General features: G+C 38.2%; 1 protein-coding gene across 13 annotated transcripts in view; it reads right to left on the reverse strand.

Annotated features, from left to right (window-relative positions):
• LOC109552476 (NACHT, LRR and PYD domains-containing protein 12) overlaps positions 1-15,698 on the reverse strand; it is a 48,056-nt gene that overhangs the window by 16,581 nt on the left and 15,777 nt on the right. For 7 of the 13 annotated variants that reach the window (XM_033849020.1, XM_033849019.2, XM_019949494.3 and 4 more), the window contains 3 exons: positions 7,324-7,411; positions 6,229-6,273; positions 1,881-3,540 (listed from right to left, as the gene is read on the reverse strand). In XM_033849020.1, coding sequence (XP_033704911.1) covers positions 1,881-3,540; positions 6,229-6,273; positions 7,324-7,393 — 1,775 coding nt within the window. In that variant the 5' untranslated portion in view covers positions 7,394-7,411. Of the gene's footprint in view, positions 1-1,880; positions 3,541-6,228; positions 6,274-7,323; positions 7,412-14,149; positions 14,202-15,698 lie in introns of all 13 variants that reach the window. The other 6 variants (XM_073799233.1, XM_019949501.3, XM_019949499.3 and 3 more) reach the window with 2 other exon arrangements.

The raw sequence follows: 15,698 nt of genomic DNA on the forward strand, positions 1-15,698 counted from the left end.
TACAAAAACCTTAGGAGGTATTACCCCATTTTTCAGATAAGGAAATTAAGGCACAAAAAGGTAATTTGCCCAAGGTCACAGAGGAACAGAATGAAGGTCAGTACTCAGGTCTGTCTGACTCCAAAGCCAAAGCCATGGTACTGTATGCCAGGCACCAAGGTAAACACTTTACACACAGAATTTATCTTATCTGGTGCTTAATCCAATGACAGGTATTGTAATCACCATTTTGCAGATGCTTAGAGAGGTCAAGTGACTTGCCCAAGCTATCTGTACACTGTAACTGATTCTTGGTTGTCAGTACTAATAGAAGAATTAACTACAATAATTGAGAACTAGGAAAGTTCAAAACGGTTGACCTTTGAACAATATGGGGGTTAGGGGTACCAACACCCCCACAGCTGAAAATCCACATAAAACTTCACAGTGAGCCCTCCCTATCCCTCCATATCGGAGGTTCTGCATCTGAGGATTCAACCAACCTCAATCCTATAGTACTGTAGTACACGTTTATTGAAAAAAATCCCCATGTAAGTGGACTTGCGCAGTTCAAATCTTTGTTGTTCAAGGATCAACTGCAGTAAACTCTCACTTAGTCAACACACTTGGGAAAAGTGGGTGTTTTTGTGGGGGTTAAACTTTGAAAAGAATTTAAGCCTTCTGATGAAAGCAATGGGGTTGAAGGATGGGGACTCCATCTAAGGCTGATTTTCTGGAAACCCAAAATGAGCTAGAAGCCCCTTTGTGTTTCCATCAGTGCTTAAAATCTCTCAAATGTATACTGTCCATTATTTTACTTTATAATATACAGTTGGATTGAAGCTGTCATGAATTCATGAAGACATGTAGCCAAAGTGCTTCGTAATTCCAAGTCCATGTAACTTCTCATACCCCTTCCTCTCTGGTCCCAAAGTCTTGCTGCACCTCCCTTCCCCTCCTCACTTTCCACAAACATACCTATGCCATGTTCAATTCCACCTCTATGCTACTGCCCACTGAGGAACTAACAATTACCAGAGAAAAGACTTGGGTTAACTCACTTCCCAAGTTGAGCCTTCTGCCCACTCCTGTCTCCTTCTCAAGGTCCCCTACCCCTCACCTGGCCCCACAACTAAATGAGAGGCACTGTCGATATTAACCTGAGTACAGAGAACAGACTTATGACCAGTGGCATTTTCCAGACAATGCAGGTATAAGTCTCCTTGGCTGCTTTAGTAAGTCAGTAGAGCTGTATTTTGTAGTATACAGAGTACATACTGTGTAAGTGGTTTACCTAAACCTCTTTGAACTCCAGCTCTCAACTCTCCATGTAGGTGTGAGTCTAGAAGAAAGAACCCAGGCTTTATAGCAATATACACAGGAGTGCAGCTATGTCCCTTACCAACCTGGAGCTCTTTGAGGCCTCAGTGATGAAGTATATGTAGAGAAGAGTGAGGACAAATTGAACATTAAATTTACAACTTTTTCCAGAATAGTCATCAGCACCAAAATAGCAGAGTCTTCAATGATAATCTTAATGATTTATATGCTCATAACTTTTTATAATTATAAAGCACCTTCACAGAGAGACAGTGAAGACTAATGGACACACACATTCACATACACACACTTACAGTGGCTAACACAGTGCCTAGCACATAGTTAAGTTCTCACAAATGTTAGCTTTCCCTCAGTGTCTACCTTGGCCAGTGCTTAATATGTAATAGATACTCAATAAATCCTCATTGTGTTGATTGACATACAATATGGAAAGCAGAGATAATTCAATTTATTTATTGAAAGTGCTAGAAATGATTATGTGCCTGAATACTTGAAATAAACAAGAAGGCCTATCATTTCTGTAGGCCAAAACACTGGTGAAAAGACATTAGTATACTCACTGATTAAGTGTCAAGGTTGGTGGCATGAATGCTGAAGCTTGATCTTCCTCCTCAAATCCAAGTAGATGCTGACACTTCAGAGACACTGACAGGTGACTATGACTGCTTTTTACACAGAATGACATAGCCAGAATGTCCATTTTTGTATAGGTAGGTTGAAGCAGTATAATTGACCCTAAATCATCAATTATCCTTTTTGCATATTCTTCTTCCTGAATCTCATACAAACAGTGAAACAAGTCCACTGGCTCAATCTGTAACCTAGAAGATTTATCCTTTATTTCTTTCTCAGTCCACTTCAATAACTCCTCTCGAAGTCCTGGAGAGACTTTTCTCCCAAAAGTAGTTTCCACAGACTTTCCCTTTCCTTTATGTAAGAGGCCAAATAAGAACTGTATTGTTAATGATGAAAATCCTTTCCCATATTGCTGGAATATTTCTTGCCACGTTTTCCCCACTTGATCAAAAAACATCCAGCTGCTGTCATTCTTCAGGGCATAGAACACAGCAGTCAGGAACTCTTGGAAACTGAAGTGAAGGAAAGTATAGACACTGACACCTCCTTCAACTTTTTTCAAAAAGTGATTGAGAAAAGTGCAGTTGGTATCATACACTCCTATCCCATGTCTTCTGAGGTCACTGATTTCAAACAGGACCTGCTGGTTCTGCAGTCCCTCTGCAGCCAAAGAGCAAAGGCCCCACAGGCAACTCTGTCCCTTCCACACCGAGATGCCTGTAAGGGTTTTGAGGCACTTGGAAAAGTAGAACAGATACACATCAGTCATGGTTTGAAGTGATCTCATAAGAGTCCTGTCACCATCTCCCTGTGACTGCAGGACACTGCAGATCATCCAGGAGATGATGGGAAGAGAAGACATAATGTCAAGGCCTTCATTTTCTCGCAGACCATAAAAAACTCTCATTGCAGCGTTAGCACCTGAAAACTGACTCAAGAAATATGCTCTCTTTTCAGCATCTGTAAACCACAGGATCTCTGCCTGGGTAGCTTGTTTTAACAGAGAGTGAAGCTTCTTCATGGTTGTAGGCCGGGCAGTTATCAGGAGGGAGGATTCAGGAAACAGTTTTTTCCTCACAAAACTACATAAGAGGGTCTCTACTGGCTTCCTCTCCAGGGGATTGGCACTAAGATCCTCTTCCTGGTCACCTACAGGGTACTGAAGCTCAGGAAATCCATCAAGAATGAACAGAAGCTTCTCTGGATATACAAGAATAACATCCAGGATTGGTCCGTCAATATCTTGAAAAGTGTTAGTGATCAGGTCAGCAGCGCTAAGGTTAGCAAAACGGCTTATTTCTCTGCAGTTTACATAGATGAGATAGTCAAATCTGCCTGGAGTAACCATTCCTGCTGCCCAGTCAAACATGAACTTATGCACCACAGCTGTTTTCCCAATCCCAGCACATCCCTGAAGCACCACAGTTTGGGATAAGCTGGAGCCCTCTTCATCAGGATCAAATATATGTTCCATCTCAATAAAATTATTTTGTTGAGGAATTCCGCATGGTGGCTTTTCTGATATACAGTGTTCTTTTACAACAAGCAGTCGTGACTCTATATGCTTGCCATGGTGATAACACTTGTCAACTCCTTTTTTTAGGTATTTTTCTTTCAGATGTTTTCTAAATACTTTCCTGTAATCTAATGGGGTGACACCAAGAGTCAGTAATCACAGAATACTAGACAACAATACAAACAACAACTATAACTAATACTACCATCACCACCATCTCTACTCAGATGTTTCAAAGCCTCCTCAAACTTCATGCATCTGAGCTCTTGATTTCTATTCCACTGCCCAACCCCCCCAAAAAACCCCTCCTCAGGGCTCAGAAAAATGTTGGGATTCATTATTTCTTTTTTTCCCCTTGAATCCTCCACATCCATTTAGCAAGGCCTATCATTTATATCTCCAAAATAAGCCTCCAATCCATTTATTTGCCACTACAACCTCAAATACCACCCAATACAAGGCACTATCAACTCTTTCCTGGACTGCTGCAACAGCCTCCTACTCATTTATACTCTTGCCATCTATGGCTCCTCTCCACACAGGCAGCCAACGTGATCTTCTAAAAATATCAATTACATCACGTCACTGCCATGGCCCAAAACTTTTCAAGAGCTTTTCATTGCACTTGATATCAAATCCAAAATCCTTACCTCATCCTACAAGGTCTGCTACGATCTGGGCCCTATCTACCTTCACTCCCCAGCCTTCTATATCACTCTCCTTCTCAGTCCCTATACTAAAGCCACACTGGCTTACCTTTAGTTCCTCACAAATGCCATGTTCTTTCCCACTTCCAGGCCTTTCCACCAGCTATTATCTCTGCCTGGAACACACTTCTTCCTGCTCTTCCCATGGAGATCCCCTTCTCATCCTTCAGACCTTAAACATTACTTCCTAGAAGAAGACTTCCCTGACCATCCAGTTTAAAGCAGATCCTCTCTACTATACCCTCTCCCAGGACCCTGTTTTCCCTTTACAGCACTTAGCACAATTTACAATTGTCTTGTTTATTTTTTTCATTATCTGTCTTTCTCACTAATCTACATGAAAACAGGGACCTTGTCCGTCTTTTTCATCGTAGTACTCTAAGTACCTAGCTGGTGCCTGGAACATGGTAGACACTCAATATTTATTGAAAATGGCTATAAATGCTTGCTTTTGAATGAAAAAAAGCCATTTATTATGCCTATTCTGTGTCAGATACTGTACTAGGCCCTTTACATACATTTTAAAAAATTTAATCATCATAATAATCCCATGAAGTAGGTATTATCCAGATTTTATAGTTGAGGAAACTGAAAACTTATAACCAGGGTTATACGTTCATGGGTGTGCAATCTGTGCTTAGGCCTCGTGCTCAGAGCATCCATACTTGGTGTAATGCTCTGCTGTTCCTATCTTGAAATTCTTAATAATTTTTGAACAAGGAATCCTGTCTTTTCATTTTGCACCATACCCCATAAATATGTAGCCAGTCCTGCTTATAGCATTGGGTAACTTGTCCAAGGTTCAACAGCTAGTAAATGGCAGAGACTTCAATGAAGACTCAGGTTTGTCTGAAGCCATGGCCTATATGCTTAAATACTATATTACATAGTTTTTCACTTTCTGCAACTAGAAAAAATAATCCAAGGAGTCAGTTATCAAATTCAAACTTCTGTTAAGTGAATATCTAAGCTAGTATTTTCCAAATAAGTTTCTTGTGTAACATTTTTGCAAGATATTAATAGGAGAGCTGTGAAAAAGGTGTCCAGTGGTCAAATAAGGTAAGGGGAATGCACCTTCTATCCCATTTTAGAGTTTCTCAATACATATTAGCATATGAAAGGCTCTGAGCAAATCAACAGTTAAAAAAAAAACAGACTGTTTAACTTTGTTTAATCCAGTATTTTCTGGACTTAAATGACTACAGAACCCTTTATTAAAAGCAAAATTATTAATTCCTGGAGAATAGTATTCTGTAGAATTCAGGTTGGGGAATGCTGATCTAGATAAGTGTTTGCAAACTTTTTCTGTAAAGTTCCATAAATAGATTAGGCTTTTAGGTCTCTGCTGCAATTACAGGCATGCCTTGGAGATATTGTGGGTTTAGTTCCAGACCACTGCAATAAAGCGAATATTGCAATAAAGCAAGTCACACAAACTTTTTGGTTTCCTAGTGCATATAAAAGTTACACTTACACTAACTGTACTGTAGTCTATTAGGTGTGCAATAGCATTTTATCTAAAAAACAATGTACACACCTTAATTAAAAAGTTCTTTAGTGCAAAAAAATGCTAATCATCATCTGGCAACACAGGGTTGCCACAAATCTTCAATTTGTAAAGAACCATAATATCTGTGAAGTACAATAAAATGAAGCGCAATAAAACAAGGTATACCTTTACTCAACTCTGCCATATTAGCGTGAAAGCAGCCCTAGACAATATGTAAATGAATGGGCATGGGTGGTTCCAGTAAAAGTTTATTTACAAAAACAGGCAGCTGGCTGGATTTGGCTCACTAGCTGTAATTTGTTGACCTCAACCTAGATCATTCCAGAAGCAGACTGGTCTATTGTCTCCATAAAGTCCTGTATATCTGGTGCTTGACTACCATCATCAGAGGTCCTCCTAGTATTTGAATATCTATTCTAAATGATATAAAAGTCCTATTTGTTATGACAGTTTGGGACTTCATGAATATTACCAAAAAAACCATTGATTGTTGCTCAGTGAATATGGGGGGAAAAATGGGAGAGGAGTGGGGATGAGTGGGGTTCATGGGAGACACTATTCCCAAAACAGAAAAAGAGTAAATCAGAAAAGACATCTACCTGTAAGCTCCTTCCATGAAAATGAAGCCAGAGAACTTGAAGCAGCTGTGGGAGGAAGAGCTGGGGTTAAGAGTATCGCAAATACACCTTTGTACCAAAACATGAAATACACAGAAATTTAGTCACACTATTACAGCCATTCATGCTGTTCCCCAAACAGAAATAAAACAAAGCAAGCAAGCCACCTCACATCTATTCTAACTTACCAAAAAGGTATTTCATAGCTAATGTCCAACATAAAGTAAACCTAAGAAATTCCCGCACAAATATATTTAGGGTGTAAACATTTATATTTATATGATAAATAAGGAAAATTTTAGGCATGAATTTAAAGGGGAATTCATTATTTTAAGTGACTGTTTCTGGTATTTTTTTTTCCTTTGAACGTTAGCTTATTGCTTCTGTTGGAGCTTCTGTTGAGCCTAATTTGTTAATGAGAAAGAATAAGACATTGCTGATGTTAGTTCGACAGAAATATACAATGACCTACATTCAAATGCACACACACACACACACACACACACACACATCCCTTCACATTCCTATAGGTTTTTAGTACTTGCACACCTTTATAGGCAAGAGTGAGACATAGTTGGGAGCTGTGACTAGGTGGATGGGAGGAAGCAGAGTATGGAGAGACAGATATTAGAATGCCACAGAAATGGGCAGCAAGTGAGTGGTCTGTTGAAGATAACCAGTTTCTATTCCCCATAACTAAACATTCCTTGGAGTTCAGGAATCAGCCACATGGGGAAGGACTCCAGAAATCTTCACTCTTTACTCTTTTGTGCTGTTTCCTGTGAAAATCTGTGGTTACAGTAAAGGAAGAGACTTAAGAGTCTTTTAGGATTATAGATGCTTTGGGGACTATGGAAAACATTATAAACACCAGATGCCTCTTCACAAAAATTGTGGAGAGATTATTAATGGGTAAATTCTGTATCCATGTAATACCTTAGTATACATATACCTATACACATACAACACAATTTTAAAGATTCAGAAAAATCCCACAGTCCATGAGGAGAAGTAGGGGAAAGAGAATGAACAAGATTACCTAGATTACACCCTTTTTTACCTCATTCAGTTACTCACCTTTCTGTTCAGACAATAAGCTCCAGGTGCAAGCAGGTTCCATATCTTTTCGTTTCTTTTGACTGTTCATCCTGGCAAATCAAGAAGACTGTAACCCAAAACAGAAATGATGACTTTAATGCCTGGTGGAAGCCCAGAGTAAAAAATTAACTCAAGAAAGACTACTCAAAGCATCACAGAGCTGGGGAAGAGAGAAGGCCTAGTAACCAAGTAGAGAGCTAGCGTGGGACTAGGAGATCACAGGAAGATAGACCAAAATCAACAGTCTTCAGCTTGAAGAGAAAAAAAAACTAAAGAGTATAGAATATCCACAGACTTTTGAAGAGTACAAATACGGGAAATGTCAAATTGAGCTCTAAAATGCGTTATTAAGGGAAGGATAGGATTTAGGCAGTATACCTCTAATGTTTGTGGCCAAGATAAGAAAGAATGACTGTGTCCTTCTACAACACAGTCAATTTGGTACCACTGGTAAAGGGAGAATTCTAAGACCACAGATTAGAATACTGTGGTATAAGAGAAACAGTTTAGAGAGTCAGGAGATCCAAGCCCTAGTTCCATTTCTATAACTATCTACCTATGGACCTTGAGTAAGATTCTTCTACTTTCTGAATCTGTTTTATTATTTTCAAAATGGTGGAGAGAATGTTAGCCCAGGTTTCTTTCCAGGTTGAACATTGTAAGATCAGTGGTCCTAAGTCCCAGTTGCACATTAGAATTACCTTCACACCACCTTCCAGAATTTGTTTTCTTTGTTGCAATATTACTTATCAATTTCTAACACACTTGATTATTTTCTTATGAGTTAGGTTTATTATTCACTTTCAGTATTTCCCCTTAAATTGAATTATTGGCCCCAATTCTCAGCCCTTGCCATGAACTTGGCAGGTCCACACCAAAGAAGTAGAACTTATTTTCCCACCTCTTATCTTTTTTTTTCCCACCTCTTATCTTTGAGCTCAGCTTTGAAACTTGCTCTGGGTAATGGAGTGTACACAGATGTGACTCAAGTAGGGCCCTGATATGTGCTTGCACAGTTGTACATGCTCCCTCTTGTGATTCTGCCACTGGCATGAGATGAGCCATGAGAGAAACAAGCCCCAGGTAGTCCACTCATCCAAGGATGAGAAATACATGCAGTAGAGCCACCCCAGTTTACTCACAGTCCTTCAGCAAGAAAAACAGAGTCACCCCAGCCCGAATCAGAGTTGCCCAACAGAACCCTGCCTAATCAGCTGAGTCCCAGCTGGCCTCCAGATCGGTGAGAATAAGTGCTTAATAAATTCTTAACTTTTCATGCCACTGAGATTTCGTGCTTGTTGTTATGTATTGTTGTGGCAATAGCTAACTAATACATCTTGCTAGAGAGTAAATGCCTAGAAAGTGTTTGACATAGAGAAGACATTCATTAAATGTTCATTGAATAAACTGAATAAATGAATAAAATCTTAAAAATAATACAGTGCCTAGTCTGCATTCCTGATTAATTAAATCAGAATCTTTGATGATGAGGTTTGGCATCGACTTTTTCTTAAGTTCCCAAGGTGATTCAAATACACAGCCAGGGAAAAGAGCCACTGTTCTAAGAATTAGTTTTTTTGATAGAGTGTATTGGTGAAACACACAGGCTTTGGAATCAAACAGATGTGTTCAGGCCCTGACTCTACCACTTACTAACTATGTGACAACCACGGAATTAACATCTCTAAACCTCAGATTCCTCAACTATTAAATAGGGATAACAACAGTTTATAACAACAGTTGATCACAACCTTTCTTAAAAGGTTATTATGAGGATTAAATGAAGTATGCATATGAAGTATTCAGTACACTACATGGTACATAGTAAGGGCTCAATAATCCTAAACTATAGCTAATGTTGGCATTGCTGTATCATTTGATAGAGAGTAAAAATGTCTGAACTCAGATAGACCTTACTTAAATTCCATTTCCACTGCTTTCTAGCCAGATGACTTCGAGTAAAGTTACTTAAACTCCTGAGACTACAGTAACCCATCTGTAAAATATGGTGATAATAATAACTATTTCATTATTTTGTTGTGAGGATTAAATAAGATGACACACATAAAACTCTTAGCAGAGGACCAAGTGCAATATAAATAATGTCTATGTAGATCGTCCACCCATTTTTTGACTGGGTTGTTTTTTTGATATTGCATTGCAGCATTATTTCTAATAGCCAAGATATGGAAGGAACCTAAGTTTCCATTGATATATATATATATATATATATATATATATATATATATATATATATATATAAAACGGAACATTACTCAGCCATGAAATCTTGCCATTTGCAACAACATGGATGGACCTAGAGTGTATTATACTAAGCAAAATAAGTCAGACAGATAAAGACAAATACCACATAATCTCACTTATATGTGTAATCTAAAAAACAAAATGAATTAACAAGCATAATTAAACAGAAACAGAGTCATAGATATAGAGAAGAAACAGGTGGTAGCAAGATTGGAGGAGACTGGGGGAGGAGAGAAATAAGTGAGGGAGATCAAGAGGTACAAACTTTCAGTTACAAAGTAAATGAGTCACAGTGTGGGGAATATACTCAATAATTATGTAATATCTTTGTATGGTAACAGATGACAACTAGACTTACGATGACATTTTGAAATGTATAGAAATATTGAATCACTATGTTGTGTACCAGAAACTAACATAGTGTTGTAGGTTAATTATACTTCCAAAACAAACAAAGAAACAAACTCCTAGAAAAAGAAATCAGATTTGTGACCACCAGAGGTGGGGGGGGGGGGGGAATTAGGTGAAGGTAGTCAAAAGGTACAAACTTCCAGTTATAAGATAAATTAAGTACTATGGATTTAATATACAGCATGATGAAGATAATTAACACTGCTGTATAAAAGCTGTTAAGAGAGTAAATCCTAAGAGTTCTCATCACCAGGAAAAAATATTTTTTCTATTTCTTTAATGTTGTACCTATATGAGACGACATAATGATTTCATGATGTATGTAAGTCATATCACTATGCTGTACATCTTAAACTTACACAGTGCTGTATGTCAATTATATCTCGAAAAAACTAGAAAAAAAAAGAAATTGAAAAGAAAAAGAAATTATACCAGAGAGTTAGTTACAGTCAACAGACCTTTAGGGAACTATGGGGGTATTTTATAACTGGTTATTAGACCCAGTTAGAGTAAAAGGCTGTGAGATGGCCCAAATTCCACGATGGGAAAGTAGTATCCATTGTACTAGGAGTTCCACTAGAATATATGGAATCATTAAGCAAAGTACCAAAAGGTGCCCTCTTCAAGAAGAGAAATCAAAGTAAGTAATTGAGTCTCCTCCAAGCAGCTGAATTACAAAATGGTAAAATGGTGCTTCTTCCTCTGGGCTAGGGGAGCACCAAGCTAGGGAACACAGGTTAGAGAGCAGGGTATGGGCTAATTTCACTCCCCCTTCACACCCTTGTCTGTGTGCCTTTTCAGTCAACAAACTGTACAACTTTTCATGGTGACTCGACATGGTATGCATGCTGCCAAAAACAGGAGAAAGAAATGCTACAAATCTCACCTCCAGGCCTAAAATGAGACTCTGGATTTTTTTATTGAGATATGATTCACATATCATAAAATTCACCCTTTTACAGTGTACAACTCATTGCTTTGTAGTATACTCACAAAGTTTTGCAACCATCACCACTATCCAATTCCAGAACATTTTCATCACCCCAAAACGAAATGCTGTACTCATTAAGCAGACACTCCACATTCTCCCCCCACCCCAGCCCCTGGCAACCACAATTCTACTTTATGTCTCTAAGGATTTGCCTATTCTGGACATTTCATATAAATGGAATCATACAATACATGTCCTTTTGTGTCTGGCTTCTTTTCTTACCATAATGTTTTCAAGATTCATCCATGTTGTAGCATGTATCAGTTCTTCATTCCCTTTTATAACTGAATAAGAATCTATTTCACATCCACTGGAATGGCTGTAATTTAAAATATGAAAAATGGCAAGAATGTGGAAAAATCAGAACACTCATACATTGCCAGTGGGAATATAAAATGGTGCAGTCACTATGGAAAAGTTCAGCAGCTCCTCAATAAGTTAAACACAGGATTACCATGTGACCCAGCAATTTTACTCCTAGGTATATACCCAAAACAATTGAAAACAGGTATTTAAACAAAAATTTGTACAAAAATAGTCACAGCATCACTATACTAAATAGCAAAAAAAGGTGGGAACAACCCCAATGTCCACCAACTGATGAACTGAATAAACAAAATGTGGTATACTTACAGTGGAGTACTATCCAGCCATAAAGGAACAAGGTACTGAAGCATGCTATAACATGGATGAGCCTTGAAAACATTATGCTACATGAAGGAAGCCAGACACGAAATTCCATTTATATGAAATGTACGTAACAGACAAATCCATAGAGAAAGAAAGTAGATTAGTGGTTGCCAGGGGTTCGGGGAAAAGGGGAAGTGGTAGTGACTGCTAATGGTTATGGGATTCTGTTTGAGGTGTTAGAAACATTCTGGAATTAAATAGTGGTGATGGTTACACAGCATTGTGAATATACTGAAAATAACTAAATTGTATACTTTAAAAGGATGGGTATTATGGTATGTGAATAAAATCAATCAGATCAATTTAATAAAAGCTATAAACTAAACTTGTGGTAATCATTTTGCAATATATACATGTATCAAGTCATTATGTTGTACACCTAAAACCAAAACAGTGTTATATGTTAATTATAACTCAATTAAAAAATAGAAAAAATCAACTGTAAAAGTAGGAAAAAATCAATGAAAAATGCAATTATAGAAGAAAATGAGAAAGTGGAAACAACCCAAATGTCCATCAGTGGATGAATGGATAAACAAAATGTGGTCTAGACATACAAAACATTATTCAGCCTTTAAAGGAAAGAAAATTCTGAAACATGCTACATGGATTAAATTTGAAAACATTACGCAAAGTGAAATAAGCCAGGCACAAAATAAAAAATATTATATGATTCTAATTATATGAAGTACATAGAATAGCCAAATTCATAGAGTCAGAAACTATAACAGTGGTTACCAGGGTCTGGGGGCAGAGGGTAATGGGGAGTTATTGTTTAATGGGTACAGAATTTCACTTTGGGAAGATGAAAAAATGTTGGAGGTGGCTAGTGGTGATGCTTGGATAACAATGTAAAGTACTTAATGCCACTGAATTGTACACATAAAAGTGACTAAAGTGAGCTCTACCCACAGCCTGTCCCTCCCATCAGGAAACTTGCACAAGCCTCTTAAATAGCCACATCCACCAGAGGGCAGACAGCAGAAGCAAGAAGAACTACAATCCTGCAGCCTGTGGAACAAAAACCACATTCACAGAAAGATAGACAAGATAAAAAGGCAGAGGGCTATGTACCAGATGAAGGAACAAGATAAAACCCCAGGAAAACAACTAAATGAAGTGGAGATAGGCAACCTCCAGAAAAAGAATTCAGAATAACGATAGTGAAGATGATCCAGGACCTTGGAAAAAGAATGGAGGCAAAGATCGAGAAAATGCAAGAAATGTTTAACAAAGACTTAGAAGAATTAAAGAACAAACAGAGATGAACAATACAATAATTGAAATGAAAACTACACTAGAAGGAATCAATAGCAGAATAACTGATGCAGAAGAACGGATAAGTAACCTGGAAGACAGAATGGAGGAATTCACTGCTGCAGAACAGAATAAAGAAAAAACAATAAAAAGAAATGAAGACAGCGTAAGAGACCTCTGGGACAACATTAAACGCAACAACATTCGCATTATAGAGGTCCCAGAAGGAGAAGAGAGAGAGAAAGAACCTGAGAAAATATTTGAAGAGGTTAGAGTAGAAAACTTCCCTAACATGGGAAAGGAAATAGCCACCTAAGCCCAGGAAGCGCAGAGAGTCCCATACAGAATAAACCCCAGGAGAAACACGCTGAGACACAAAGTAATCAAATTGGCAAAAATTAAAGACAAAGAAAAATTATTGTAAGCAGCAAGGGAATAATGACAAATAACATACAAGGGAACTCCCAGAAGGTTAACAGCTGATTTCTCAGCAGAAACTCTACAAGCCAGAAGGGAGTAGCATGATATACCTAAAATGCTGAAAGGGAAGAACCCACAACCAAGATTACTCTATCCAGCAAGGATCTCATTCAGATTCAATGGAGAAATCAAAAGCTTTACAGACAAGCAAAAGCTAACAGAATTCAGCACCACCAAACCAGCTCTACAACAAATGCTAAAGGAACTTCTCTAAGTGAGACACACAAGAGAAAAGGATCTACAAAAACAAACCCAAAACAATTAAGAAAACGTGAATGGATTATTTTATTTATTTATTTTTAACATCTTATTGCTTTACAATGGTGTGTTAGTTTCTGCTTTATAACAAAGTGAATCAGTTATACACATACATATGTCCCCATAACTCTTGCGTCTCCCTCCCTCCCACCCTCCCTATCCCACCCCCCTAGGTGGTCACAAAGCACTGAGCTGATCTCGCTGTGCTATGCAGCTGCTTCCCACTAGCTACCTGTTTTACGTTTCGTAGTGCATATATGTCCATATGTCCATGCCTCTCTCGCTTTGTCACAACTCCCCCTTCCCCCCCCCCCATATCCTCAAGTCCATTCTCTAGTATGTCTGTGTCTTTATTCCCATCTTGCCCTTAGAGAGACAAGATCCAGCCTCATCCAACACAACACAGGCACTAGTCCCCTCCACCAGGAAGCCTACACAACCCACTGAACCAACCTTAGCCACCGGGGACAGACATCAAAAACAACGGGAACTACGAAGCTGCAGCCTGCAAAAAGGAGACCCCAAACACAGTTAGATAAGCAGAATAAGAAGACAAAAAAAAAAAAAACACAGCAGATGAAGGAGCAAGACAAAAACGCACCAGACCTAACAAATGAGGAGGAAATAGGCAGTTTACCTGAAAAAGAATTCAGAATAATGATAGTAAAGATGATCCAAAATCTTGGAAATAGAATAGACAAAATGCAAGAAACATTTAACAAGGACCTAGAAGAACTAAAGATGAAACAAACAAGGATGAACAACACAATAAATGAAATTAAAAATACCCTGGATGGAATCAATAGCAAAATAACTGAGGCAGAAGAACGGATAAGTGACCTGGAAGATAAAATAGTGGAAATAACTACTGCAGAGCAGAATAAAGAAAACAGAATGAAAAGAACTGAGAACAGTCTCAGAGACCTCCGGGACGACATTAAACACACCAACATTCGAATTATAGGGGTTCCAGAAGAAGAAGAGAAAAAGAAAGGGACTGAGAAAATATTTGAAGAGACTATAGTTGAAAACTTCCCTAATATGGGAAAGGAAATAGTTAATCAAGTCCAGGAAGCACAGAGAGTCCCATACAGGATAAATCCAAGGAGAAATACGCCAAGACACATATTAATCAAACTGTCAAAAATTAAATACAAAGAAAACATATTAAAAGCAGCAAGGGAAAAACAACAAATAACACACAAGGGAATCCCCATAAGGTTAAATGCTGATCTTTCAGCAGAAACTCTGCAAGCCAGAAGGGACTGGCAGGACATATTTAAAGTGATGAAGGAGAAAAACCTGCAACCAAGATTACTCTACCCAGCAAGGATCTCATTCAGGTTTGATGGCGAAATTAAAACCTTTACAGACAAGCAAAAGCTGAGAGAGTTCAGCACCACCAAACCAGCTTTACAACAACTGCTAAAGGAACTTCTCTAGGAAAGAAACACAAGAGAAGGAAAAGACCTACAATAACGAACCCAAAACAATTAAGAAAATGGGAATAGGAACATACATATCGATAATTACCTTAAATGTAAATGGACTAAATGCTCGCACCAAAAGACACAGACTGGCTGAATGGATACAAAAACAAGACCCATATATATGCTGTCTACAAGAGACGCACTTCAGACCTAAGGACACATACAGACTGAAAGTGAGGGGATGGAAAAAGATATTCCATGCAAATGGAAATCAAAAGAAAGCTGGAGTAGCAATACTCATATCAGATAAAATAGACTTTAAAATAAAGAATGTTACAAGAGACAAGGAAGGACACTACATAATGATCAAGGGATCAATCCAAGAAGAAGATATAACAATTGTAAATATTTATGCACCCAACATAGGAGCACCTCAATACATAAGGCAAATACTAACAGCCATAAAAGGGGAAATCGACAGTAACACATTCATAGTAGGGGACTTTAACACCCCACTTTCACCAATGGACAGATCATCCCGAAAGAAAATAAATAAGGAAACACAAGCTTTA

The sequence above is a fragment of the Tursiops truncatus genome, chromosome X, assembly GCF_011762595.2.
Source record: "Tursiops truncatus isolate mTurTru1 chromosome X, mTurTru1.mat.Y, whole genome shotgun sequence".
NCBI lineage: Eukaryota > Metazoa > Chordata > Mammalia > Artiodactyla > Delphinidae > Tursiops > Tursiops truncatus.